Source organism: Heteronotia binoei, chromosome 16 (genome assembly GCF_032191835.1).
Source record: "Heteronotia binoei isolate CCM8104 ecotype False Entrance Well chromosome 16, APGP_CSIRO_Hbin_v1, whole genome shotgun sequence".
NCBI lineage: Eukaryota > Metazoa > Chordata > Lepidosauria > Squamata > Gekkonidae > Heteronotia > Heteronotia binoei.
The window spans coordinates 20,093,515-20,120,596 of NC_083238.1; the positions used below are offsets into that span (position 1 = coordinate 20,093,515).

General features: G+C 56.8%; 1 protein-coding gene and 1 non-coding gene across 6 annotated transcripts; both read right to left on the bottom strand.

The window, feature by feature from the left end:
• Window positions 1–8,659: 8,659 nt before the first annotated feature.
• Window positions 8,660–18,515, bottom strand: NR4A2 (nuclear receptor subfamily 4 group A member 2). 5 transcript variants are annotated; one of them, XM_060257319.1, is made up of 8 exons: window positions 18,442–18,515; window positions 16,621–16,743; window positions 14,907–15,967; window positions 12,642–12,759; window positions 11,852–12,015; window positions 10,587–10,789; window positions 10,271–10,449; window positions 8,660–8,917 (listed from the first exon to the last, which is right to left on the bottom strand). In XM_060257319.1, the coding sequence occupies exons 3-8, from the start codon at window positions 15,963–15,965 to the stop codon at window positions 8,661–8,663; spliced, it is 1,980 nt and encodes a 659-aa protein (XP_060113302.1). In that variant the 5' UTR covers window positions 15,966–15,967; window positions 16,621–16,743; window positions 18,442–18,515; the 3' UTR covers window position 8,660. The 5 variants fall into 5 exon arrangements, with proteins under 5 accessions (XP_060113302.1, XP_060113303.1, XP_060113300.1 ...); XM_060257320.1 differs by having other exon boundaries at window positions 11,927–12,015; window positions 12,642–12,771; XM_060257317.1 differs by having other exon boundaries at window positions 12,642–12,771.
• A 2,129-nt stretch (window positions 18,516–20,644) lies between these two features.
• TRNAP-GGG (transfer RNA proline (anticodon GGG)) lies at window positions 20,645–20,716 on the bottom strand. Its single transcript has one exon. It is a non-coding gene; the product is annotated as a tRNA-Pro (tRNA).
• Between the last annotated feature and the right edge of the window lie 6,366 nt (window positions 20,717–27,082).

The following is a 27,082-nucleotide window of genomic DNA, read 5'->3' on the forward strand; positions in this document are numbered from 1 at the left end:
GACCAGCCTGCCCGAGCCCTGCGCTTCTCCTGCCTTCATTGCCCGCGGGGCTGGAGTCTTTCTCAGCCCCCAAAGGCCCTTCCCCAGCTTCCTCCTAAACACAACCAAAGCGAAGGCAAGAGGACGAACTCCCCGGCGAGCAGGCACCCCCTCAGGCCAAGGGAATGACTCCCCAGCAAGAGCGGCGTCGGCTCCATTGACCTGAATGGGTCTCCCCCTGCAGCGGGCCTTGGCTGAGGCTGTCTGAAAGCAGACCCGGCGCTCCCCTCCCTCCCCACCTCGGGCAAGCAAAACAAGCCCTTCCGGGGGGGCCACCCCCGGTGTCCGATGGGCCGACAGGTTCTTCTGCAGCAGCAGGAAAGGAAAGCAGAAGCCCCCCCGCCCTGGAAGTCTGAACCTGAAGGACGGAAGAAGAAAGACATCCCTGGACTGCTGGACTCAGTTCCATGGCCAACCGGACTCGCCTTGGGTTTGTCATCCTAAATGCAGCGACAGATCACCCATCCAGAGGAGGCGGCGGCGGCTCTCGGAGAAACCCCCCCCCCGCCCCGGAGCCAAAAGTGCTGCTCCTTTAACTCCCACGGGTTTCAATAGGAGAGCTGAACGCCCCATTCCCAGCCTCGCTGAAAAGAGCGGGGCTCCCCAACCCCTGGGCCAGCAGAAGTAGAAACTGGTGGGAGACGGCAGGGCGGGGAGGGGGGGGGGGCGCGAAGCCTTTTGGCCCTGCCTCTGGGGATAGTGGTGAAGAGGGTCAGGCTAGTATCTGGGAGAGCCGGATTCGACCCCCACACCCGCGCCGTGGAAGCTTGCTGGGTGGGCCAGCCACACGCCTCCAGCCTAGCCTACCTCGCAGGGCGGTTGTGGGGATACAATGGAAGAGAGGCGGATGAGATAAGCCGCTTTGTGTCCCCATGGAGGGCGGGGAAGCGGGATATAAGGAATGGAATAAATATTTCGAATTGCGCGAGGAGACCCTCATCCGCCTTGAGTTCCCCGGAAAGCGATGGCAGAAAAAAGAGGCCCTTAGCCCAGGGCGTGGGCGCTGCGATTGAGCGGTTGGGGAAATGGTTAGGGGTAGTGGACCCCCTGGGCGAGCGGACTCTCAGAATCTCCCAACCAGTTGCTCGTTGGATCTACCTGGCCGGGTTATGGTGACAATGAGCAGAAGGTAGAAGGCAGATTTCTTTGGACCCTGGAAACTGCAGGGGTTATGGAGAGACTGGATGAGAGACTCGGGGATAAGGCGGGAGAGGCAGCCAGACTTCTCTGCTCAGGGGCTGAAGACCTTCTGAGCCCAGTCTCTGCCTCAGCCGAACTTTACCCTGGATTATGACTGACGATCCCTAAAGCCATTGGGATGTTAACTACCAGAGAAATTATTCCTGACTAGGAAGGATTCGTTGCTTCAGGATCCTGGACAAGAAAGAAAGAAAGAAAGAAAGAAAGAAAGAAAGAAAGAAAGAAAGAAAGAAAGAAAGAAAGAAAGAAAGAAAGAAAGAAAGAAGAAAGAAAGAAAGAAAGAAAGAAAGAAAGAAAGAAAGAAAGAAAGAAAGAAAGAAAGAAAGAAAGAAAGAAGAAGAGGGAGGAAGGAAGGAAGGAAGGAAGGAAGGAAGGAAGGAAGGAAGGAAGGAAGGAAGGAAGGAAGAGAGAGAGAAAGGGAGAAAGAGAGAAAGAAAGAGAGAATGAAAGGGAGAAAGAAAGGGAGGGAGAAAGGGAGAAAGAAAGGGAGAAAGGGAGGGAGAAAGGGAGAAGGAAAGAAACTTCGCAGATTGACTTTAGCTGGTCGATTGGGGGGGGGGGGTTTCCCCCCTTAGCTGAAGTTAGCCGTCGAGGGGCCAAGTTGCCAGCCCTGGCACGTGGGTTGGGTAACCACAAAGCTGCAACTTCAGGGGGCAACATAGCCAATGCTCAGCTCAGGATGCCCTCGCCTACTACAAGAGGGGGGCGGGGGTGGAAGGACCATCCATCGCCTGGGTCCTCTACGGAGCAGCAGTGTTCTGCCGTGCTCGGGACTCCTCGGGAGGAGGAGTGTCTGACAAGTGTGGGGTTTCCCAGGTCGAAATTAGCAGGCGACCGTCGAGGCAGAGGGGACGCAAACTTGAGCTCCCCGGGCTTATCGCGTCTAAAGTCACTTTTCGAAACGGGGGTATCAAATCTCGCTCCCGTCCTCTCTCCAAGCGTTGCTAAAAACCCCGATTCAAACTGCGAAGGGACCCGATCTCATTCCACACACACACACACACACACACCCCCGCGGGTTAAATAAAGAGGAAAGATCTTTGCTCCCATGGCAAGAACTGTTTCCTTTCCCAGCAGAATCCCAGGTGGCCTGATTCCCCAGGGCCTCGCCTCGGGCTTTGCGCTGCCGCCCATCCTCGTGAACCGCGTCGCGGTGGCGCCCCGCCGGGCCCTTCCCGGCTGCACTGCGAGGCTCGGCCGCCAGGGTGGGGAAGGCGCTGGCCGCTTGGGCCGGGCAGCAGCCGTCGGGCAAAGGGGGGCAGTGCGGAAACCCTCCAGCCGGCGGCACCAGGCGCTGCCTGCCTGGGCGGGCAAGGGGAAAGAGCTGCCCAGCAGCCAGCGCCCGAACGCCGCCTCCGCCCCCTCTTTCGGGAAAGAAACTTTCCCGCTGCGCTCAACGCCCTGCCAGAGAATCCCCGCGGTAGTGTGCGCGCCCCTGTGTGTGTGTGTTGTGTGTGCGCGCCTGTGTGTGTGTGTTGTGTGTGTGTGTGTTGTGTGTGGTGTGTGTTGTGTGTGTGTGTGTGTGTGAGAGAGAGAGAGAGAGAGAGATTGCCTGACTTCCTGGCCATCTCAACCTGCGGAGCGTCTCTTTCGCCAAACGTCTCTCCTTCAGAGGAGACCCGTCTTAAAGACCGAGCGATGGGGCTCCTAAAGAGCGCTTCCCTTTGCAGCGCTGCCCGCCAGCTAAGCATTGCCTGAACCGCCCCCGGGCAGCCGACGTGACCTTGAAGGAGGGGCATCGAGGCGGCGGCCGCGCTTTCCCGAAAGCCTAGAGGACCGGTCGGAAGCCCCCCGCCGTCCTGCTAGTCTTCTGGGCCCCGGGATCCAGCGCTCAGTCGGCCCCAGCCAGGCTCCCGGGCTTTCTGGCTCCGTCTGCCCGGCCCTCTCTCCTGCAGACAATGTCCTGGCTCCTGAAAGAAGACTTCCTGTTTGAGTTCCCGAAGGGCCGGCCTGGTTTAGTGGCTGCGGGGAATGGGCACGATCGGGGAGTCCCGGGTTCGAATCCCCGCTCTGCCTTGGAAGCTGGCCAGGTGACCTCGGGCCAGGCAGGCAGGCTCAGCTGAGGTTCGGAGGGAAACAAAGCGGAGGAGCCGCTGCCGGTGCCCACTGGGGAGACAAGCGGGGTACAAAGAAATGGCATTAGTCGACCACGTGGAAGCCAGAAGTTTCCGGCCAGGGTTAGTCCCCCCCAAACCACATCACTTCCCCTCCCTCCCTCTCCCCCTGTCTGGGCCTTGCACCAACAGGGACACTCCAGTTCTACCCTCTCTCCATCCGTTTATTCCTGGCTCGCCTCATGCAGACTCATCCATTCCTTCCTCCACTCGCGTGATCCCCCGCCAGACACTTCCCATTCGGGCCCCTCGCCTCCTCCTCCCAGCGCCCTCGACGGGTCCCCTGGCCAAGGGGCTGCCGTGCCGAGGCTCAGCTCCGACGGCCCTTGTCCGCCGCGGAGAGGCAGGCGCGCCAGTGGGCCCATCGATCCCGTCCAGAAACGCAAAGCAAGAAGAAGATTACGGATTTATATCCCGCCCTATACGCTGAATCTCCGAGTCTCAGAGCGGTCACAATCTCCTCTACCTCCCCCCCACACACACACACACACAACAAACACCCTGTGAGGTAGGTGGGGCTAAGAGTGCTTTTACAGCAGCTGCCCTTTCGAGGACAACCTCTGCCAGAGCTATGGCTGACCCAAGGCCATTCCAGCAGGTGCAAGTGGAGGAGAGGGGAATCAAACCTGGTTCTCCCAGGTAAGAGTCCACGCACTTCACCACTACACCAAACTGGCTGCGCCCGGGCTTCCCCGGCAGCTCCCCGCAGCTCCCGGGCCTTCCTTCCTTCCCTCCCCACCACAGCAGTCCGAGCACGAGGAGAGAGCAAGGGGTAAAGGTGCGCCGTCGAGACAGCCTCCCCGAATCCCTTCACAGGCTCCCCCGGGACGCGGAGGCGGGCAATGGCAAGGCGTCGCTGCAGATCTCTTGCCCAGAGCGCCCCGCCGGGGGTCGCCATAAATCAACCGGGAGGAACTCGACGGCACTTTCCAGCAGCTCCACCAGTCGCGCGCCTCCCCCCCCCCCCCTTCTCCCTGCTCCTGGGGCTGCCTGGCTCTTGGGATACATGCTCCCCCCCCCCTTTCCCCCTCGGCTCCATTTCTCCTCGGAAGCTCTGGCGGGTGACCATCGCTGCTCCGCTTCAGGCCTTGGCGCCGCTCAGGTCTAGGCTGCGATCCCTGCACGCGCACGCCTCCCCGCTTCGCATGAGTCAATCGGGAACAGCGACCTCTGCTCTGCCGGAATCTCTCTCCTCGCCTTCATTGGGCTGAGACAGATGGACTCCCTCTTGCGCGGGGGGAGGGGGGACACATGTATGTGAAAGCCGAGGGGGCGGGGGGGGGAAACCTTTGCTTACCGCTCCCTCTCTGTCATGGGGCGGGTCGTAAGAGGTAAGAGTCGCGTGTGAAGAAACGGGGCCCCTGGAAGAATTCCCAAAGAAGAGCCCTGCTGCGAGGCCAGGGACCACCTAGAGCCGGGTGAGGATGGGGAATCTCTTCGCTTTAGCTCCCCCACACACACACACACACCCAGGGGGCCTCTGCCTCGGGACACGTCCAGGTCTGGGATCCCGAGGGAGCTCCCCCCTGGGTCCGCCTGGCTGCGCCTTCCTTCAACCTGAGCGGTTCCATCACCTGCTTTGCAGGCTCCTTTGTGCCCCGGGAAGGCAAAGCAGAGCCTTTTCAGAGCCAAAGGGACTCCGGGTTCAGACCCCCCCCCCCTCCCCTCCGCCGCAGCCCCCTGCGAATGGAGGCCCGAGAGCCCTGCGGCGGAAAGGGCAACCGCAGTCTGGGCGCTGGAGTGACCCGGCGGCGGCGCTGCCCCGGCTGAGCCTGCAGTAAAGCGAGGGAGGGGGGGTTGGCCCGCCCCCTCGACCAATCCAGAGAAGACCAGGAGAGCGCCGCTGGCTGAAGCCGCCGGGCGCCGCACCTGAGCGCCCCAGAAGGAGCGGCTGGCTGGAATTCCGCTCGCCTGCCTTGGCTTTCCTGTGTTTTTGACCCCCCCAGAAATCTGTGGGATCTCTTCTTCCCCAACCACCCGCTGCCTCTCCGAATCGGAACTGTTCTCACCCCCCCCCCCTTCCTCAGCCTTCCAAACTTCAAAGCTCAGATGCCCCCCGCTTTTGGGGGGGGGGGAGAAGACTTCTTCGTCACTAGAAGGATGAGTGGGGGGAGGGGCGAGGGAAAGAGAGTCTGCGGTCCAAACCCGACCGGCGGGACGCGGGAGAGAGGCGCAGTGGCCGGTCTCGAACGAAGCACGTGTGGAATTAAGAAGGGCAACGGGAGAGAGGGTCACAGCCACAGAGCCTTCCTATGCAAAGTGATACCTTTTTGTCCCCCGCGGAAAGGCTGCCCACTTCTGAACCAAAAGGCCCTGCCTTGAAAAGACTTCCCGTGCCTTTTCCCGAGCCCCCTCCTCTCCCCCCAGCACACATCGCCCACCCTGGATGAACTCGACTCGGCCACCGAGCCCCATTTCGTTGGAAGGAAACTTCCACTGAGTGAGTTGAGCGAGTGATTGACTGACGCCGGCAAGGGGGTGGGGGTGGGGGGTTAAGCCTGCTTTCTTTTGAAATGCTCCTCGAACGTGACAAGAGCTCCTTATTTCCATCAACCCGAGTTGGACGGAGACCGTTTCCCTCTTATTTATTTCCTACTTCCCCCGAGAAGAAACTCTGTGATGGAGAGAGGCTCCATTCTTAAAAGAAGACTGAAGGCATTTTTAGTTAACAATAACACGCACCAAAAAAAAAAAAAGTATTGGAAAAGGACTCTGGGCGGGAACCAACAGCATCTCTAAGGCTGAATTCAGGCACTCCCCACAAAAACTCCCCACACCCAAATCCCAAATGCGACCATTGGATCCCACAGCCCTCACACCGCTGCGTCTATTCTATAGATCCCCCGCAGGCCGGAAGCTCCGAAGCAGGTGTACTGGGGCTGGAAGCCCCACCGACTTCGATGGCAATGGATTCACAACATAAACCAATAGAAATTAAAGAAGGCCCCGATCTTGATCGCAGTTCCTCGGGAGTTAGGTCCCTTTGCGCTTTGTAGGGCTTCCGAATAAAGACGCATAGGATCGGGCCGCGCGCTTTGTGGTCGGGATTCTGTAAAGCGTGTCCCTAAAGCGTGGGAGGCACGCATAGGCCCCCTTCCCAATGACCCAAGGATTTCTTTCATTTTCGGACAGGGGATCGATGCTGGGCTTCTAAAGACCTGCCTCGAAAGTTTCAGCCCACTCTGGACCGCGCTTGTTTCGAAGTCCCCAGATCTAACTGAGGGCTCCTACTGGAGAATCGCCCCTTAGGGTCGGACTGCGAATCTCGCATCTGCACGCGATTCCTTCGCGAGAATCCCCCCCCCCCCCCTTCTGCTTCTCACTCTAGGACGTTTCAGCATCTCCCGCTCCTCTGTAAAGGAATTCTCCAAGACCTCCCAGAAAAGGGTTGCATTTTTTGGAATAGCAGAGTCCGGGTAAGAGTTCAGGCTGGGAAAGGCACCCACCTGGAAGGGCTGAAGCCTTTGCGCCCCCCGCCCCCGTTCTCTGCCGGAGCCTGCCAATCCACCCCACAGCCCCCCCCCCCCAATCCCCCATTTCCTTGTTTAACTTGTCATTTAAAATGTGCAACAGCCATCATTGGGAGACTGAATCCCTATTCCTCTCGCTGGGTTGGAGGGTGTTGAGGGGCTCGGGCAACGCGACCAGACAGAAAGAAGACGGGATTCCGTTCGTTGACATGGATTTATTTGCTGTAAACATTAAAATCGCCTTTCTCAAAGAAAGAGTTTTCAAGGAGGAAAAAAAAAAATGTCCGCGTCTACACCAGAAGGGAGGGGAGGGGGAGAGAGTGACTTCAGAATGCGCCCTACTGGAAATATACAAAGGAAAAATAGATATATATATATTTATATATATACTACAGAATATGGCATTTTAAAAAAATTTCCTTACTGAAACGTAAAAATAATATATTAACCGACAATTTTAGACATTGTTTTGCTTTCAAAAAATACAAAAAAAAAAAAAATTCAAAGTGCTCAGTTATTTCCAGGGAGTTTTGTCGTGGGTGATAAGCACTCTGGAAACAGTCGGGGGGGGGGGAAAAGCTCTTTTTTTTTTGTTGTTCTTTTCCTTTTTTGCATGCAAGACTGGTTTCGCTTCAGACGACCAAATAATCAAGATATAAACGGTTTTCTTTTAATCATCATCAACAATACAGACGACACGTACAAACAAGGAATGCCGGACGGTGTTTACAAACACTGGAATTTGGGGTACCTTTCGAAAGGTTTTTTTCGGAGGGGGAGGAAATCTGGTTGGATTTTTTTTTTTAAATATAACACGTGTGCCCACTTATTTTACAACTGGGGGGGGGAGGGAGGAAAAAAAAAACGTCCGAAGCTTCTTAGAGAACTACCAATCTTTATAAAATCTAGCAGACTACATAGTGTCTGAAATAACTATTTATAGAATATAGACATTACTGCCGTAGCAAGTGTCTATAATAGTAACATTGTCCTCCGAGAATCGTCGAGCTGTCTCTTTATTTAGGTCTCTCGTGAATCGTCAACTTTGTTTATTATGGTTCAGACTTTCTGGATTTTAGTCTCACGGTTTAGTTAAAAAGTGGTTTAGGATCAGTTCGAACGGTTTATTCATAAATAGGCACAGAATAATTTTCTTTAAATAAAGTAAAAAAAAAAAAAAGAAGTCAAACCGCGTCTGAGAAATGTACAATCCTTTTGCCTTTCCAGGTCATTCATGCCACCTTTTCCCCTCCCGCCCCCATTTTAACTTTGTATTCTCTATATTACACCATCCCTTTTACACCAGAAAACTTCTTAACAAAAGGGGGAGGCTGATGGGCCATTTAATACTTTCTGAGGCCACCCCCCCCCCTCCCCGGGGCCCAGTCGCCAGAGAAGCTCTAACCCAAAGTTCTTCTTTCGGTCTGGTTTGGTCTGTCCGCCCAAGAGGCTAGGGGGTTAGGAGCTAGACAGAAAGGTTATGGATATCATATGTAGACGATAAGAAAAAGCTTGGTACCATTGGGATCAGGGTGCTGTCCAAGGAACGGAATCCCCCAAGCCCAGTCAACTGGTCTGCCGGCCACACTTGGCAGGGCTGGAAGCCGGACAGCCCCCCCAGGGGCTCCTGCCCGCCCCTCTCCGGTCCCTCGGGCGGAGTTTGGAGTGTGTGAGTGTGGGTGCCAGGACCCCCTTTCTCGATTGCTTTGTTGTTGTTCACGTTTCAAAGTTCATCAACTTTTTTATTATTATTCTTACTGAAAGCGCACCGGCCAAGTAAGCAAAGTCTTTCTCTCGCGCTGTCTTTCCCTTTCCTTCCTCTCCTGGCTGGCTCGGTTTAGAAAGGCAACGTGTCCAGGAAGAGCTTGTCGATGATGGCGGGCGGCGGCACCAAGTCTTCCAGCTTCAGGTAGAAAATGCGCTGGAGGCCCTGCGTGCACAGCGTGCGCAGTTCGGGCAGCTTGCCCAGCAGCTTGGACAGGTAATTGGGCCGGTTCAGGCCGCCGTTGTTGAACGTCACGTGGTCCTTGAGGCAATTGACGATCTTGTTCTGCAGCTCCTCCACCCGCTTGGGCTCCTTCAGGCCGTGCCGCTCTGCAAGACACCCCGGGGAGCGGGCAGGGGGGACCGTTAGGCGGGCCGGACCCCGACGCAGGAAAGGCCCCTGGGGCCGCTTGCCTCCTGCCCCCCTTTGCCTGGGAGAGAGTCGGGGGTCCCACTGCGCCAGGGTTGTGGGAACGCGCAACCCAGATGCGTAGGCACACCCCCCCCCTCCCCACAGGCGTGCGTTCTGGAGCCCTGGGCAACAGGGATGGGACAGGGCCGGGGGGACCTTTTTGACCTTGGCGTCAGAACCAGCTTAGAAGGGGTGAGCGGATTTCATGGGGCTTTCCCAAAAGGCGGTGCGGAATGGCCCGGGGTGGGGTGGGCGGGGGGACAGTGTAACTTCGCCCCGGGGGATAAAAATAGGGCCAAGGCCGATAGTGCAAGATCAGGTAAAAATCTACTTTATTACTCCCATTACATTTCCCAAAATTCCCTACGCCTTTCTCCAACAGGCTTCCTCGGGGGGGGGAATCTGTTCCGTCTTGCAGCGTCGGTTTTTCTTTTTTAAAAAGGAACCACTACCAGACGAAGAGATCCCCCCTGGCGAATGACGTAGGGGATTTTGGGACATTTCATGGCTTAATAAAGTAGATTCCCCCCCCCCCCCCGATTTTGCCTTGGCCCCATTTTTGTACCTTCCGCCACTGATGCAGCTCTTTGTTTCCACGTGCCTCCCTCCCAAACTGGGCGTGAAGGCCAAGGCTCTGTGACTGTGAGCGGGGCAAGGGAAAGAGCGCCTGAGCCACAACTGGATTTATTTACAGGTTAGGGCCTCAGATTAGGAAAAGCTTCTATCTACAAAGCATGACACAGTTCTCTTTTGTCGGTGTGGAAACGCTCTGACCCCTGGAGGGTCGTGTAGGCCCTCCGCCTGCCTTCACCCAGCCCCGGTGTCACGTCCAAAATCGAGGTCTTACAGCTGCGCGCTCAGGCTGAACGCTGGCCTTTCCAGCCACTTTCAGTAGCCACGTCGCTTGCGAGCGGATTTTGCGGTTTCCCGCACAGGAATCCAGTTCCAAAGCACACGGGAAGTGGACCGAAGGCGCACTAGAGGGAGGATGTAAAAGCACACCCTCATCTCCATTGACCACCGAATGCAGGGAAACCGGTTCCTGTCCTGCCCCAGTTTCACCCCAGAACCAGCTGCGACCCAGGCGAAGTGGGGCTTCTCATCTCCTGGGACTGGGAGCGAGGTAGTTGCCCCGGAGCCATTCCTGGGGCATCCAAGTCTTGTGCGGGGGGCGGGGGGGGGCTTACTTGTCCTTTAGTGCTCTGCTCTCCTGGCTGGGGTCTTGGGCCTGAATAAGGCAGCGCGGGGTGGGTGGGGGGGGGGGGTCTCACCTGTGACCATCGCCAGGGCGGCGATGCAAGAGAAGGCGGAGATGTCGATGTTCATGTTCTGCAGGTTGGAGGAGAACTCCACGATGGAGTCGATCCACTCGCCGAAGCCGCGGACGCACTGCAGCCGGTGCAGGACCACGCCGTTGCAGAAGATGAGCTTGCCTTCCACCGGGTTGGACCTGCCGCCCAGCAGCCGCCGAGAGGAGAGGCAAAGCGGACCAGCCGTAAGTGGGCGCTCGCTGGGGGCTGCAGGCCCGCTCGGTTTCCCCCCACCCCGCCGGCCCAGCCTTGCCCGCCGGCCCGCCCGCCTACCTACCTGTAGGCCAGTCGCAGGACGAAGAGCTCCAGGAAAGCCGACTCGAAGAGCAGGTCCTGGTCGGCCTTGGGCAGGTCGGCGAAGCCGGGGATCTTCTCCGCCCAGCCGCGGATGATCTCCATGGAGCCGGTCAAGAGATCGTAGAACTGCTGGATGTGCTGCGTGTCGTCGCCGGTCATGGGGTAGTCCGGGCTGGCCTGGAACTGGGGAGCGGCGGCCGAGGGAGGGAAGGGAGGACGGAGGGGCGCGGAGAGGAGAGAGAAACCCCCAGCCATTTAATGAGGTTCTCGCAAACCTCTCGCCCGTGAAATTGCCAAGCCCGTTCCCGAGGAGGGGAGCCAGGCTGTGATAACAATTAAGCCTCCGCTCTGACCAGTAAGGAAATGAGATGTGCCCGGGCGATTAATTCCATGAGGAGGGGTCGGCTGATAGAAGGGCGGGGGGGAGAGACACAGCCGCTGTCTCGCTCCCCCCCCCCTCCTTCCCGGCAAGGATCGCGAACCCGGGGTGGGAGGAAGACCCCGGGAGGAGCAGGCCGGGTCCATGCACAACAATCCCACACACGAGGCACACACGCACGCACATGCACAACCAAGCAAGAGACGCCCTCCCCTCACCGCCCCTGGGCTCGACCGTGACGGAAGGTTATTTGTTCTCAGGGGGTCTCTCCTTGTGTGGCGGATACAGGCGGGGGGCCTTCTTGACCCGCGTCGTGCTTGCTCTCCCCCCCCCCTCCCCAAGTGCAACCTGAGAGTCGCCCTCAAAGTCCTGGCTGGGGTGGGGGCTAATCCGGGGGTCTTGCAGGCGGGCTGCCATCCGAATGGGGCACCCTTTTTTCCCAGGGAGGAAGGCCCTCCCCCCCCCCCCCGTTTAACCCCCTGGGCCTTCTAGCTAAGCCAGCCTGCCCCCAAAGGGCTTGGAAGAGCTGCCCTTTTCAGGGGGAGGCCTTCTCTAAGCACAGCCCTCAGGAAGCGTGTCTTTTAGCAATCCAAATGCATCCCAGACTGGGGTCTGCTGCTTCGAAAAGCCCTGATCATATTTTCCTGCGACCCGCAGCACAGGCCTCCTGGGCCCCGGCCTCGCCCAGACGCCCCCCCCCCCCTCAGCCACCTGCGAAGGGCAGCGTCTCTCTGGGGGGACCCTGCCGACCTTCCCCTCCGCTCCCCAGTTGGTTTGGGAGAAGAGGGCCTCTCTGGCCAGGGCCCAGCCGCTCTTTCGGTTTCCGTCCCGTCCCCCCCGTCAGGCGCCCCTTGTCTCCAGCTTACCCTGGAATAGTCCAGGCTGGTCATAGCCGGGTTGGAGTCGACATGAGCTCTCACCAGCGCACTGATCAGACTCACCGGGGGCGAGGGGGGAGAGGGCTCCTGGGGGCTCTTCGGCTTCGACGGCAAGCGACCCCTCCGGCCTTTGAGGCTGTCTGTGCGGACCACTGCGAGAGACCGAGGAGGAGGAGGGGCCCGTCAGCGCGCCCGGCCCGACGCCAGAAGCCCCAAGAAGCGCCCAGCCCGACCTCTCCCCGCCGACGGGGCTATTGGCACAACCTCCCTGGGAACCCTGGACCGAGCCTGGCCTCAGCCCCCTCCGCGCCTCCTGGCCGGGTTAGGGGGTGGCGCGAGGGTCCCTATGCTAGTGCAGGCTTGGGAGGGCCAATGATCAGCCATGGGGGGCGGCCCTCAGAACTTCCTGGGGCTCCTTCCGGCCCGGCCTTCTTCCTGCGACACGCGAGGAAGCCCAAACGCCTCCCAACCGCGGGGCTCAAGAAGAAGGGGTCCGCGCACGCCCCCCACCCCCTGGCCTTGATTCGCCTCTCCTTCAGCTCGGGAAGGGTCCCAGAACGTCTTTGGGGCACCAGTCAGCCATGGCACCAACCGGTGCCGCCTTCTCACCCCTCTCCCAGGGCTCTTTGCTGAAGACCAAGGCCCAGCCCCCGCCCCCGTCTGTCTGCTGACCGGCTCCCAGGAACGGCGTGGGGTTTGCAAAGGCTGCAAGGGTGTGTGTGTGTGTGGGGGGGGGTGTCCTGCTCCATCCCGGGTCCTCCCCTCTTTCCGGCCCTACCTTCTTTGACCATGCCGACCGCCAGGCACTTCTGAAAGCGGCAGTATTGACACCGGTTCCGGCGGCGCTTATCCACAGGACAGTTTTTATTCGCCAGGCACACGTACTTGGCGTTTTTCTGGACGGTGCGCTGCGGAGAGAGGGCAAGAAAAGAGACCCCCAGAAGGCGGCGTCGGTGAAATCCCACTGAGTTTCGTCCACGCTTCTTCTCCTCTCTTTCTTCCCCCTCCCCAAACTGGCTGAATCGCCCGGCATGTCTGGCTTTCTCTGCATGACTCTCCCCGCCCCCCCCCCCACCCCGCCGCCGTCCCTTTCCAAGGCGTTGAGCAAGAAAGGGCCCGCGGCTTTCCAGTTTCGCCCCGCAGCCTCCCGGCCGGTGCTTTATATGCCGAGCAGAGGAGCGAGGAGACACTCAGTAAATACCAATCCGTGGGCACTCATATTCTTTATATTCCTCGGAGACCTTCCCTCTTTCGAATGATCAGCTTATTCAATCAGGAGGGGGGGGGGGGGGGAGGGGGGAGGGAATAAAGAGATCGCTTAATTTGACCAGAGGGAATTCTGTTCCACTTGGTTAGCTTAGACACGGTTCTCTGTCCTAACCAATTTCAAGCCGAAGGCGAAAGGAGGGAAGCGCACGCAAATCGCCCCCGCCGCGGCCGGGAAAAACACGCAGATCTCTCGTTGGGGAGGACGGGGGGGGGGGGTCAAAAGGGCCTGCTGTGTTGGGCCCCCTCCGCAGCCTGTGAGGGGCACCAGTCAGCCATGGCACCAACCGGTTCCGCCTTCTCACCCCTCTCCAAGGGCAGCAGAATCCGGGCCCGGGCCTTGGTCGAGGCACAACGCCGAGTGCGGCGTCGGAGGGGTGGCTAGGGGGTCCTAGGGTCCTTCCCTCGGATTCCGTGGGTCGATCCTTGGTCGGGCCGGATAGTGCAGTGGGGGAGGGCCTTTTATTTCGAGGGGAAGGGGGGGGAACTCTAGGCACAGGTCTCCAGGACCGCTTAAGGAGCGCTGAAACCAGAATCCAGCAGAATCGACATAACCGACTCACTGCCCACTTTCTCTATATTTAGGACCGCTTGCCATTCCCAATTTTTGTCTGACGAAGTCTGCTTAAGAGCCTCCGAAAGCTGACATTCGGAAGAAAACTTCCTTGGGCTGAAAGGTACCACTTGTCTACTGCTTTGGTCTGTTGTTTCACACCCACACTTGGATCCAGCAGCCCGATGTCTGCGGCGCTTTGGAAGGGACAGTCGCCACCCTCCCCACCCCCCACCCCCAGCCAACCAATATTGTTTCCAAAGTGGGAGACGGGGGATGGGATGGTCTTCCCATGTTGTGGGGCGGGGGGGAGAGAAGAGATCATGCGAAAGAGATTCGGCTGGACAGCTCATCCATGACCCATCCCCTCTGCCCATGCAACGTCGGAGTGTGGGGCGAGGAGAGCACTAATCCGCGTTAGCGACAGCGGATTAAGAGGCGACGAGAATTGCTTCTGGGCGCAAGAAGGCGAGGGTGCGATGTTGTTCCTGCCACCGACTAACGACGCCCAGGGAACTTCTCAACCTTCTCCGTCTCCCTCTTCGAAACTGCTCCAGCAAATCGGAAGAGGAAGGGATCTTTCGCGGGGGGGGGGGGGGGCGGTAGCCACTAAGGGAGCGCTCCCACTTCTGTGGGGCCTGTTCACACAAGCCGGGCGAGCGGCAACCTAAAAGCCCAGTTAGGCCCTTCTTAATCCACCCAGGCATCAAAACGTGGTGATTCTGTTTAGGACAGCGTTATTTTAGAGCCACCCTAAACCCCTCTGCCCAGAATCTTAATTCAGTCTGCTCAGTGGAACTGAGCCCCTTCGAGCGGCTGTAGCCCCCGCCCCCCAATGCAAAAGAAGCGGAAAGAGTTTTCTGCCGGGCGCACAAAGCCCAGCAGAACTGTTCTGGACGAATCCCCGTTTCGTTTCAAAGAGTGGTTTTGAAGCAAGACTCCCGCCCTACTTCTTTCCAGCTGGACTCCTGACCTCTGCCACGGCGTAAGAGCTGGGGTGGGGGGGGGGGTGGGATGTTCAACCAGGCCCCCTGTTCAAGCCAGGGGTTCTAATCCGACTGAGTAAACAGCAGTTCTGGCCCTCGAGTAAGTGGGCAATTATTACTCTTGCGCGATTGGAGGGGGGGGGCAGTGTCTCAGAGGCGAGGGAAGCAGCTACAGAGGGATGGCGGGGTGAAGGGGTGCTGGTGGGAATGGGGGGGCGGGATGACGGGGGGGGCTCACCTTGAAGAAGCCTTTGCAGCCCTCGCAGGTGCGCACGCCGTAGTGCTGGCAGGCGGCGTTGTCCCCGCAGACGGCGCAGAGGCCCTCGTTGGAGGGGGAGCCCCGGGAGGGCGGCGAGGGCACCTGGGCGTCCAGGAGCTGCGAGGCGTGCCCGATCTGCAGGCCCGGGAAGCCGACGGCGGCGGCTGCTGCGGCGGCGGCGGCTGCGGCCTGCTTGCGGATGGGGTTGGGGACGGCGAAGGGCTGGCCGTCGTGCGGGTGGTGGTGGTGCGGGTGGTGGTGGTGGGCCGCGGGCTCGCCGTTGAGCGGCAGGCCGTGCAGGGGCCCGTCGAAGCGCATCTGGCAGCTGCCCACCGGCGTGCCCGGCGGCGACTGCTTGAAGGAGAAGAGCGAGAGGCGCGGCACGGCGGGCGGGCCGCCCTTGTGGCCGCCGCCGCCGCCTCCTCCGCCTCCCCCGCCGCCGCCCGCGGGCCCGGCCGCGCCGCCGTAGGCCGCCTGGGCGTGATGGTGGTGGTGATGGTGGTGGTGGTGGTGGAAGCCGTGCAGCGGGCCGGCCTCGTCCCAGACGCTCTGGCCCGGCGCAAAGCCGGTGGCCGGGGTGGGCGGCGAGGCGCACGGCTTGTAGTAGACGGCCAGCTCGTCGGGGCCCGGAGGCCCGGCTGCGCCCGGGGGCGGCGGCTGGTAGCCGTGGCCGTGGCCGTGCAGGGGCAGCTCCTCGACCTTGATGGAGGGCGCGGGCGGCGGCGGCGGGGGAGGCGGCGGCGGCGGCGGGGGCGGCGGCTGCGAGGGCATTTGGTAGAGGCAGGGCGGCTTGACGTCGTAGCCGGCGGCGGCGGCAGCGGCGGCGCCGTAGCTGTCCATAAAGGTACTGAAGCTGGGGAGAGAAGTGGTGGCAGTGATTTCAGTGTTGGTCAGGTCCATGCTAAACTTGACAAACTCGGGCGTTAAGAAGTCCGAGCTGTACTCCCCGGCAGCCGCCGAGTGGTGGTAGGCGTAACTCTGCGAGGCCGGGCTGGCTCCTTGCGGCGAGGACCCGTACTGAGCCTGGACGCATGGCATCGCTGCAAACGAAACACGGCACAACAACAACATTTTGCTCAGCTCCGGCGCGACAAGCCAAGCCCCGACGCCCTCCCCCACCCCACCTCGGGGAACCCACTGGGGCAGCAACCCAGCCAAGCGGGGGTGGGGGGGGGAGAGGGGACGCGGGTGGGTGGCAAGCGGTGGGGCGCCGGGCTAGCCGGAAAGCAGGGGATGGGGGGGGGGCAGGGAAGTCAAGCTTGGCAGGAGAGAGCCGGCTGGACGGAGCCCCCAAGAGGCTCTGAAAGGGAGGCAGAGCTGGAGCCGGGCGTCAAGGTGGCGAGGGAGGGGGTGGCAGCTCGAGGGAGCGAGGAGGGGGCCGGGAAACGGGTGGGCGGCGGGCGGTCCTCCCAGCAGAGAGCAGAGCCCCGCAGAGGGCAGACCGTCCCGACGGGGCAGCAGGCGAGTCTGAGGGCGGGCGCGCTGGAGCTGCAGAGCATCTTCCCCCTCGCGGCCTCCCCACCCCCGCCTCTTCCCCCTCCCCGACTTTTTGCAGGAGCCCCCCAAAAGCCTCTCTGCCGGCTTCTCTCTCTCTCTCTCTCTGCGCCAATGACCCAGGCAGGTCATTGCCTCTCTCTCTCGGTCACCTGCCGTCGGGGCAGCAGGGAAGGCGCCCCCAGCTCCGCTCACCCACCTTCAGCCGCGTGAGAGGCGTTTTCGGGGGGATGAAAGGCGGACAGCGTCGGGATTCGGCAGACGGACAGGTGGCCGAGACTTTAGCAGAGCAGGGCGGACTCCAGGCTGCCCCGACCGGTCTCTGAAACACAGACAAGAAGAGACAAGGGCGGGGGGGGGGGGAGGAAACGGGGTGACTTTCAGCCGCCTGGCGAGGAGGAGGTCGAGCCCCCCAGCCCAGCCTGCCTGCAGCGGGCCGGATCCGGCCGGAGCAGGTGGCCCGAGGAAGACTTCTCTCCCCCCCCCCCCCCCCAGAAGGATGCCCCAGCCGGGCAGGAAGGAACTTCTGGAGGCTTCTCTCTTGAAAAGAATCTCCCCGCGCCCCCTGTTTCGTGCGCCTTGCAGAACCGAAAGGGCTCTTCCTTCCCACTTTTCTTCCCGCCTCTTGGACGTCCCCACTAACCCCACCGACCCAGGCTGCAGTCGGGAGAACAGTTTCCTGGGAGGAAGCCCCCCCCCCCCCCGGTGACTCAAACGAGACCGACTTCTGAGTCGACTTGCTTAGGATCGCTGCCGCACGTGCGCTCGCTGGGCGGCTCTTTGCAATCCCGTTTGACTTGGAAGCCACAGAGACGCGCGCAGAGAGCGCTTCGCAGCCGGCTGCCGGCTGGGTTCGGGCGCTGGTTTTTGAGGGGACCGGCCCAGGGCGATCCCCACCCCCTTTCCCCTCCCTCTAGGAAGTGCATGAAGTGGCCAGCGGGCCGGCCCTGCGAGCCTCCTTGCCTAAGGGGCAGCAGTCCAGCAGCCCCAGCGAGGCGGGAGGCGGCGCCTCAAGGCCCCAGGCTCCGCGCAGGAGAGGGGCGCCCCGGCACCGGCTTCCCAGGGGACGTGCGGGGCGAAGGAGCCAGCCTGGCTCAGGACACGCAGCAGGGGGAACGTCCCGCCCTCGATCCCTCCCTCCCTCCCTCCTACTCTTCCGGGTCGCCTTCCCCACCGAGTCGCACGAAGCTCGCCCAAGGGCTTGCCGAGAGGTCCCCTCCCTGCAGAGAGCCGCTCCAGAAAGCGAGCCCGGGAAGTTTCCCAAACTTTCAGCCAGCCCTCCCCTCCACCCCCTTCCTCCACCACCGTCGCTCTTTCTTTCCTTTCCTTTCCTTTTCGCGTCCGCTTCAGAGAGTCGAGCTGCTTCTCCATTCACATTCCAATAACAACTCCCTTCCAGCAGCAGACAGACTGGCTTCAGGACCGGTCTGTTCCACCCCCAGCCTCCCGGGCTAGGCATCTGGACATTTGCAAGGGCGGAAATTTCCTCCCCCCACCCCCGCCTGGCTCCCGCAGCACACACTCCGCCCCCCCCCCTGCCTTGGGCAGCAGTCAAGGGACCGCGACCGCCAGTAGCATGCCCCTCCCAGCGACAGGGAGCCGGCAGAGACCCCCAGCGACACCCCATGCCTTCCCTCCCCCTGCCAGTACCGCCGCCTCCCCTGCCCTCCCGGCCGTATGGATGGCCTGGGCATGCCTCCTCCGAAGTCCAATTCCAAAAGTTCCATGAGACCCGCTCGGCTCGCAGCGTGCTTCGGAGGCTGGCCCAAGTCGAGAGGCAGGGAACAGCTCGAAGTTGGCGACCGCCCCCCCCAAAGAAACCAAACTCCTCCCGCAGTGTAGGAAGGAGGCGCGGGAGAGCAAGAGCCCCCTCCGGATCCGAAGGCTCTTTCGGGGAGGTGCGTGGTGGAGCAACCCCCCCTGCAAGCCAGACCCCCTTCTCGCCCCCCGCTCCTTCCCGCAGAGCACCGGGGAGGAAACCCGCAGCCCCCCCCCCCCCAACGCGGCGCCCTCGACTTACTTGGGAGCGGCGTCCGTTTCATTCATTCACCCGTCGGTAGCTCCGGTTCCCAAGAGCGGCTCGCCGGCGGCTGCAAGGGGGCGGGGAAGCGGCGAGCCGGCGGAGGGAGCCCGGGCCGGGCGGCTTTCCTCTGCGGCGCCCAGAGCAGCGGCGGCGGCAGCCCCGAGCACGTCAGCCGGCCTCCCTCTTGCCAGCGAGTGCAGCGCGAGCGGAGCGCCAGGCGCAAGCCGGACAGACTGGCCCTTCCCTCCAATGTGCCTTTGTTTATGTGGGCTCCGTATTGCACAGCCAACATGCACCTCGAGTCTCCAAGCGTCAGTGCACGTCAGTGCCGCCCGCCCAATCAGCCAGGCAAGGGGCTGGCTCGCTCGGCACCGTTGGCTACGGCTCGCTTTGGTAAATTTCCGACGTGACATCACCCGGCGGGGCGCTTTTAAGGTGGGCAAAGGACTCGGGAGCGCGCTCGCCCGCCCGCCCGCCTGCCTGCCCCTTGGCGCGCCCTCCTCTTCCCCGCCCCCCCCTCAGTCCGGGACGCCCCCCAGCCCCGGCCCAGAGGGGAAACAAAGCCTTCCCTTTCCCCGCCCCCTCCTGGCACGCACAGAATCGCCCCAGCCTGGCCAAGCCTCTCTCTCTCTCTCTCTCTCTCTCTCTCTCGGGCGGCTCTTGCAAGGCCCGCGAGGAAAAGGTGCGCTTGCCATCCAGGTACGGGGTTGGGGGTTGGGGGCTCCCTCCCTCCTTCCCTCTCGGCCTTTCGTCTGGTCTGAGGCTCCTCGCCCCCACTCCCGCCTGGCAAGCTCCGGATCCACTCCTCCCCCCCCCTCTCTTGTTCCTGAGAAGCAGGTCCATTGCACAGGTGAGGGACCCGCGGACGCGCCCGGGCAAGGCGCGCAACAGGTTGCCCAATGCCCGCTCCGATTGACTTCCGCTCCTCCCCGCGCGTTGAACAGGGTTCCAAGAAGGCGCCGCTGGGGCAGCCAGCCGGAAGGGCCTGGGCGAGGGGGAGGGGAAGGGGGGGAAAGGTGCAGCCCCGCGGGTCTTGGAGGGACAGTCGCCCCTCGTTAAGCAAGAGCGGGGCCTGACATCGCCTGACCTGGCACTCATTCTTCCGTGGACTAAAGTGTGGTTTGCAAACAGCTGTCCCAGCCGCTAAGACGTGGGGTAAGGACGAGAGAGAAGCGCGCCTTCAAGAGGAGGTTGCACTGTGTAGGGCCAGGGTATAAGGTTGGGATGTGTCGATCTGGGGCACTTCTGCTCCTGGCCTGCCTGCACAGAAGCCACCGGAGGAAACGCTCCGAGTGGGCGTCGGGGGAGGGGAGGGGAGGGGCAGAGCGCGCGGAGGGGGCTCGGGGAGCGGACTTCCACTTCCTCGGCCGGGGAACCTGCCTGCCACCCAGAGCCCCCCTCCCCCTCGGAAGGAGCCTAGTCTTATGCAAAACACCATTGGCAGCTTTTAGACTGGAGTTCCTCTGCATAGGATCAGGATGTTCGCCACCTGCCGCCCTTCAGCATCCCAGTAAGTCCCCCACTCCCTTCTTCCAAAGCCCCCCCCCCCGCCCCTCCCTCCCTCCCTGCTTTGCAAGGATGGCCTCCAGAAGGGAAAGCGCGCTGGGGGTAGGGGGGTGGGGGCACATGGGCAAACAGGGCACCTTCATCCACCTCGCTTGAACATATGAAGCTGCCTTCTACTGAATCAGACCCTCGGTCCATCAAAGTCAGTTATCGTCTACTCAGACTGGCAGCGGCTCTCCAGGGTCTCAAGCTGAGGTTTTCCATGCCTATTTGCCAGGACCCTTTTTTGGAGATGCCAGGGATTGAACCTGGGACCTTCTGCTTCCCAAGCAGATGCTCTACCACTGAGCCACAGCCCCATTCATGGCTCTCCAGGGTCTCAAGCTGAGGTTTTTCACACCTACTTGCCAGGACCCTTTTTTGGAGATGCGGGGGATTGAACCCGGGACCTTCTGCTTCCCAAGCAGATGCTCTACCACTGAGCCACGGCCCCATTCATGGCTCTCCAGGGTCTCAAGCGGAGGTTTTTCACACCTATTTGCCTGGACCCTTTTTTTGGAGATGGCGGGGATTGAACCTGGGACCTTCTGCTTCCCAAGCAGATGCTCTACCCACTGAGCCACAGCCCCATTCATGGCTCTCCAGGGTCTCAAGCTGAGGTTATTCACGCCTACTTGCCTGGACCCTTTTGAGTTGGAGATGCCGGGGATTGAACCCGGGACCTTCTGCTTCCCAAGCAGATGCTCTACCACTGAGCCACAGCCCCATTCATGGCTCTCCAGGGTCTCCAGCTGAGGTTTTTCACACCTATTTGCCTGGACACTTTTTTGGAGTTGTCGGGGATTGAACCTGGGACCTTCTGCTTCCCAAGCAGATGCTCTGCCACTGAGCCACAGCCCCATTCATGGCTCTCCAGGGTCTCCAGCTGAGGTTATTCACGCCTACTTGCCCGGACCCTTTTGAGTTGGAGATGCCGGGGATTGAACCTGGGACCTTCTGCTTCCCAAGCAGATGCTCTCCCACTGAGCCACCGTCCCTCGCTTCTGGGCAACCTGCTTGCTCCGAAACGAGCGAGTCCCACTCTCCTCTCCCCTCCCCTGGAAGGAGAGTGGGAGCCTGGAAGGGCTTCGCCCCGCGCGGCGCTCTCGCTTTTGGTGCAGAAGTCCCACCCCAGTCCGGGAGCAGGAGCCCCCCCCCCCTCCCCAGCGACTCCCCCCCTCGAGGCGGCGGCGGGGACTGCACGCCCCGAGGGGACTCCCCCGCTCGCCACTTCGCCTCTCGTGCGCGCTATTTCGAGGACTTCTATAAATAGCCGGTGGGAGGAGAACGCGCCGCGGCCACCTTAAGTCCCCTGCCTTTGGCTGGCGCTACTGCAGCCGCGGCTGGCCCGGGCGAGGGAGGGGAGGGGAGGGGAGGAGCGCCCTGCTGGGCTGGAGCGGGGAGGGAGGGGCGGGGCAGGAGGGGGGCGTGGCGGCGCGTGACGCAAGGGGACGCGGCCATTGACGCAGCCGGGGCCCGGCGGCGGCTGCTCCATTGCGCGGGGAAGAGAGAGGGGGCGGGGCCGGGGAAGCGACAGCTCGGCGGTGGGCGGCCCGATTGGAAACTCGAAAGCGGCCCCTAGAGGGGCTATTTTTAAACCTTTTTTTCCAGGCGGAACTTTTTTGGGGGAAGGGAAGTTGCTGGCTGGAGGCCGGCCGGGCTGGCTGGCTGGCGGGCGCGTCTGCTTTGGCCCCCTTGGAAGGGAAGGGAAGGCTTCCCGGTGCCAGCTGGGTGGCTTCCCCCTTTCTCCGCAGCCCAGATGGCGATTAGGAAGAATAGGGATCATCTTTAACGATGCTAGTCTGGGGGTGTGGGTGTCCTGTAGTTGTCATAGGAGTGAAGGGGTTCGACGCTCCAAGAGCCTTGTGAGCTGTCGCCTCCGCCCCCTCCGCTTTGCGCATCGCCTTTGCTGCAAGAAGCAACACACTCCGCTTTGCACATCACCTTCGCTGCAGATCTGGACTGGACCCCCCCCCTCCACTCCACTCCCCCACGGCCCCCCGATCTGCACCAGCCGACTACTAGAAGGCCCTGGCCCTCGGTGAACTTGGTAGCCATTGAAGTGAATGGGCCTCCGCTCTCCCAGCGCTCTGCCCCTTAAAGCTGCAAATAAAGCCAGCATGTCAAGGGCTCTGGAAAGACTCCCGACACGCCCGCCTGATTTCCCCCAGAGTCGATTTTATGCCCGGAGTTGTTGTTTTTTTTAAAACTAAAAAACACCAAGTTGGGTATTTCACAATACTGCGCCAGTTCCAATGATGTAAAGGTTGCATTTTTAAAAAGATCCAGCGATTCTATGGAGCTTTTCTTTAGATCTTCGGCCACTCCTCCCTTAAAAAACGAAAACCTGTGTTTAGAATTCCTTGCCTGACCTGTCCAGCAAGCCCATCTCCTTATTCCCCGAAGGAAAAGTTTTCAGTGACGGCGTGACGACAGCTGGCATCACAGAGAACGGAAACGGAGGGCGGGTGTTCAGCCCCCAAACCCGTAGCTTTTTCCCTCGAAGCACAAGTGAAGTTGGCCACCTTTCAAACCATTAGTCATTGCATTGCTGAGATCCAGGCGGTAGGGGGCTCGGCTTTACAGTCAATAGGAGAGAGCGCGTGTGGATGGCCTGATCAAATCCGAGCTGGTGGAGGCGTCTACCGCCCTGTTCGGTAACGCTCCGACTGTTTTCTACAAATAATGTTTAAAAGTGTAATTCCGAACAGACTTGCACTCTTCTAAGTTCATCGAAGCCAACGGGTTCAGCAAGGCATAAATCTGCTTAGGGTGGCACTGCTTAAGGTACATCCGCTGCACTAGTTGGGTGAAGACGGCTGAGATTTATGCTTCATAACTATCACATCTCAGTAAACATATTCGAGCCGCTCATATATTAGCCACTAGTCTCAATTAGCCACAGTTCAAGTGGAAAGGGAAGTTGCAAGGCCAGTTCCTTGTGACCACAACTGATAAATGGTACCTTGTGAGACCTTGTTGTCTATATAAGCATTCTGAAATATTTGAGATAATTATTAACCCATGCCACTGTTGCCAGTACAAGTTACTGTTTTAGAGGGTTTTTTTTAAAAAAAAAATAATTGTTTGACATTGCCTTGAGTATCAGGAGAAAGGCAATTAATATATTTTAAAATAAATACATCAGCATGAGTACAGAATGCCCTTCTTAAGATGCTGATGCAGCTATGCGTGTTTGCAATGCCAACAAAGCATTCTCTGCAAAGTTATATTTCAGGACTCTGTGGTAGCTTCATCGTTGATATATCCATTCCTAAGTGTTTGCATGCCTAGGCTGTTGGAAATGGTTCCTTGGACCAGAGCTAAAGTCTTTCTTTTGAAGCAATGAACTGGTAGGGCAGTTTACACTGCTATCCTAAGAATATTTTTCTGGAAGGAAGCCCCAGAAAACAGTAGACACAATTTTATTCAATGGACCTTACTCCCAAGAAACTGCTCTTAGGTTACGAAACTTCATAGTCATGCTTAGGAGTGCACTGTCTTACTATCTCGAGAGCTTTTTGACAAATGTAAAATGGTTCCTGTCTCTTCATCAAACAATTATGGGCAAATCAAAATCCCGCTGTTTTTCTTTTAATAAAAGTAAATATTTTAAAGTGCTGGCAACTGACAATCTAGCATGCATTTCTCTAACATGTTTGAGTGTTACATTTATAAATGCAAGATTAGCAAAAGGGAAACAAAATCCTGACTTTGTTACTGAATTTGCCCCAATTTATTTCTGATTTCACTAGAACATACACCTTTCTTTTTCTCCAGGAAGCACAAGCTGGCTTCTTTGAGATTCTAGGCTGTTTTACTGAACACTGACCAGATTGGGAGCAATGTAGCATCTATCCTGTAAAAATACCATTACCCTCACCCCATTCTACAGATGTTACAAAGGTGGATTTGACTGAAGAGCGTAAAGCATTTTGCAAATTAAAAATGGTAGTTTAATGTAACTTTATAGCTTTACACTACGCTATTTGGTCCGAGTTCCTGCCTGTTGTTCCAATCCAAAACAAGTTAGTTTCTTTATTGATTGCTGCATGGAAACACATGCGACAACAGATTTCACTGGAATGAAATATTTGTACCGTCTTATTTCTAGGACATGGAGAAAACAGTCAGAATTAAGGATATGGGAAAGTGAGTATAATGTGACTACTTACTACGCAGACTAAAGATGATCCCTGTCCTTAGTATAAGTGCATCAATACAGAAGATTCAATTTTCCATGTGTAATTGTTAAATGCAACTTTTATTTTACATAATCCAATATGAACAAACAGTACATTTCAGTTTAACGTTAAATCTTAATGGAAAGAGGTTTAAAAACTGAACGCCTAATTTAGAAACTTGGGCTGTCAACATTTTCTACGGGCAAAAGTCAACATGGACAAGCTTACCTAAATTAGATGACAATATAGAGCCTCAAGTTAAATTGCCAAATAAATCATGAAAAAGTGGGATTCAAATGAAGCAAAGTTGCATGAAGAGACAAGCAACAAGATGACACCCAGCAATAAAGCCTGCAAGATCTAGAGGGTATATCACACTCTGCAAAGAAACACCCCCCCCCCCCCCCCGATTTTGAAAGAAACAGATCCTAGAGCTTCCTGTTGCTGGCAAATCTACATGTAACCTATACTAAGGTTTATGCTCTTATAATTTCGTCCAAGCTTGATTGGTTAGAGTCATCCTAATGCAAGACTTCAAGAAGATGGTGCAGGAACAGATGAAAATGCAAGAGAGCTCCTGAACCTTTAGTACTTCTATAGAAAAAAGGCATTTCAATAACTTCTTTTTAAATGCCTTTATTGCATATTATATCTGCCCCAAATCCTACTCATCTATGAAAAGTCACGGGATCCTCTTTTGTATCAAGTTGCTTAAGGACAAGGTGAGTTTGCAGAATTTCAATCTTCAATGATGCTTAAGTCTTAGTAACACACCAGAAGTTAAAACAACTGAGCAAAAGGAGAAAGTCCATAAAACATCAATTTGTTGAGAGATTTTAAGCTTATCTGGGAAAGAAGAAATCAGTATGTCTCAATTCAGCTTCTCTTTCCAGTGAAGTTTTCTGGGTTATATTTTGAACCTACAGTTTTATACACATTTACTCACAAGTAAACATATTGATTTTAATGGGATTTACCTGGACTGCCTATGCCCTGGTAATTGTCATGCTGGTTATCCTATCTGATCTTTGTACATTACAGAAGTACCTTATAGCAGGGGTCCCCATAGTTCCTTAATTATCATATCTTTAGAATACATGTAATATATTTTTTTTGCTCATTTTAAAGTTCTGAAGTTAACATAAACTTAAAGTTGAGTAATTAAGTAATCCTTATATAGACACTTATTAAAGTATTTATACATATTATCTTAAATCTACATCTATCATTTTGCCAATTAAAATTAGGACTTTAATTGCAATTAAGTAATTTAATTGCCAATTGAACAGCAAAATTGCTAAGTGACTAATTTTAATGCCTATTTTAATTACCAATCATGACTGGGGAGGGAGCTAATCAAGCAGGATCAGAGTAATGATGTGAAAAAAAAAGAGGGAGAACAAACATCCATGGTTGCATGCTTCAAAAAGAAGCCTACATTAAATAAATGCAAACAATTTTATAAATGTAGCGAAATTTGGTATCTAAATACTTGAACACAGTACACAATTAAGAATGTCAACCATCTGTTCAAAATATTAACTACAAAGGGCAGTTTCACATTTTATATCTCGATCTGGCAAAATTATAATTTTTTTGAAAGGACAAGCCAAGAATCCTATGTGGAAAAGAGACTCTTATAACCTGACAGGTCATGAATGGAATGCTGTTTTGGAATGGCTTACCTTTAGAAGTAAAAACGATATGCAAATATATTCTATTTTGTTGGGGGAGGAATCCTGCACTGCAACATTAATATCTTTAAAGATGCAATCACTTATTAAAATACTATATAAAAATGAAAATAAGAAATGTGGCAATATTAAATATATCAGAAAGAGAGCAACTGTGGTTACAATGAACTCAGAGCCAGCATCACAGGTCAACTTTGGCATTTGGAATCTATAACACACAGAGTTGAAAACATTTTTGGTTGTGCCAATTCCTTTCATGATGAAAGGCATATGCAATTGTGTCAGCATTTCTGTGATAGTTTAGCAGATTTTTTTTAAAAAAAAAACCAAACATGAACGATGAGCTTTCCCAGGCTACTGGAAACTCAGTTTTAGAAAGTCCTTATCAAAATATATGTCTACTCATTCTGGTGTTTCACTAATAGTTCCTACTTCCGTAGCTCATTAGGATGTCTCCAACCAAGAATAGTTTTCTCTGTCTTTAAGTGGCTGGTTTCTGCAGTCAAGGACTTAATAGATTCCAATCTTTTCCATATTTAAAGAAAAAACTTCTCATTAGTGAAGAGACTTACTTACCCATGTCAGAACTGTACAATGAACAGTATATGGCAACGAATGTAAAGCAAGGCTCTGAAGACAAGATTGCACTGCTTGTATACATAACATGTATTCCTAAGCAGAAAGAATCACATTATAGCTCTTTAGAAGGTATTCTTGATTTTAATGCAATTGCAGGGTTCTATCCAAATGGTTTCTAAATTTACAAGATATTTAACCTCTTGTGAAAGCGACATCATATATCCTGTCCATTTACTTTGCCAAACTGTATCTTACATTGCAACCACATGCAATATTGGTCTGATGACCCCTTCTTCCTTACAAAAGAAACATACAAAGGATAGGGACCAAGCGCCTCTTTCCAAGCAGACTTTACAATACAGTTGCCTCTTAAAGTATAATTTGGCCTCTGAGCAGACAGGGGAACAATCCCTAAGGATGTAGATATCAGTGTGTGTGTGTGTGCTCTTTAAAGCTCAATCTATATTGATATATGAACCTCAGCCAGACATTACCATGGTCATTTTTATAATCTGTGAGTGTGGAGACATTCTTCCCAAAATTCATTGCACCAGTGCAGTCAAGACTTTGAATGACCTATGACCATGTCTCATTTACAGCATGGCTGCCATGTACTCTTAACAGTGTACTTGGAAG

Bases quoted from the DNA above. Each gene is read 5' to 3' on its own strand.
- NR4A2 (XM_060257316.1), bottom strand. From the start codon at position 15,998: ATGTTGTTGTTGTGCCGTGTTTCGTTTGCAGCGATGCCATGCGTCCAG. The intron at 10,790-11,851 runs GTAAGCTGGAGA...GCCGCTCCCCAG, and splicing joins CCAGCCTGGACTATTCCAGG to TTCCAGGCCAGCCCGGACTA. The intron at 8,918-10,270 runs GTGAGACCCCCC...GGTGTCTTGCAG, and splicing joins CGCCCTGGCGATGGTCACAG to AGCGGCACGGCCTGAAGGAG.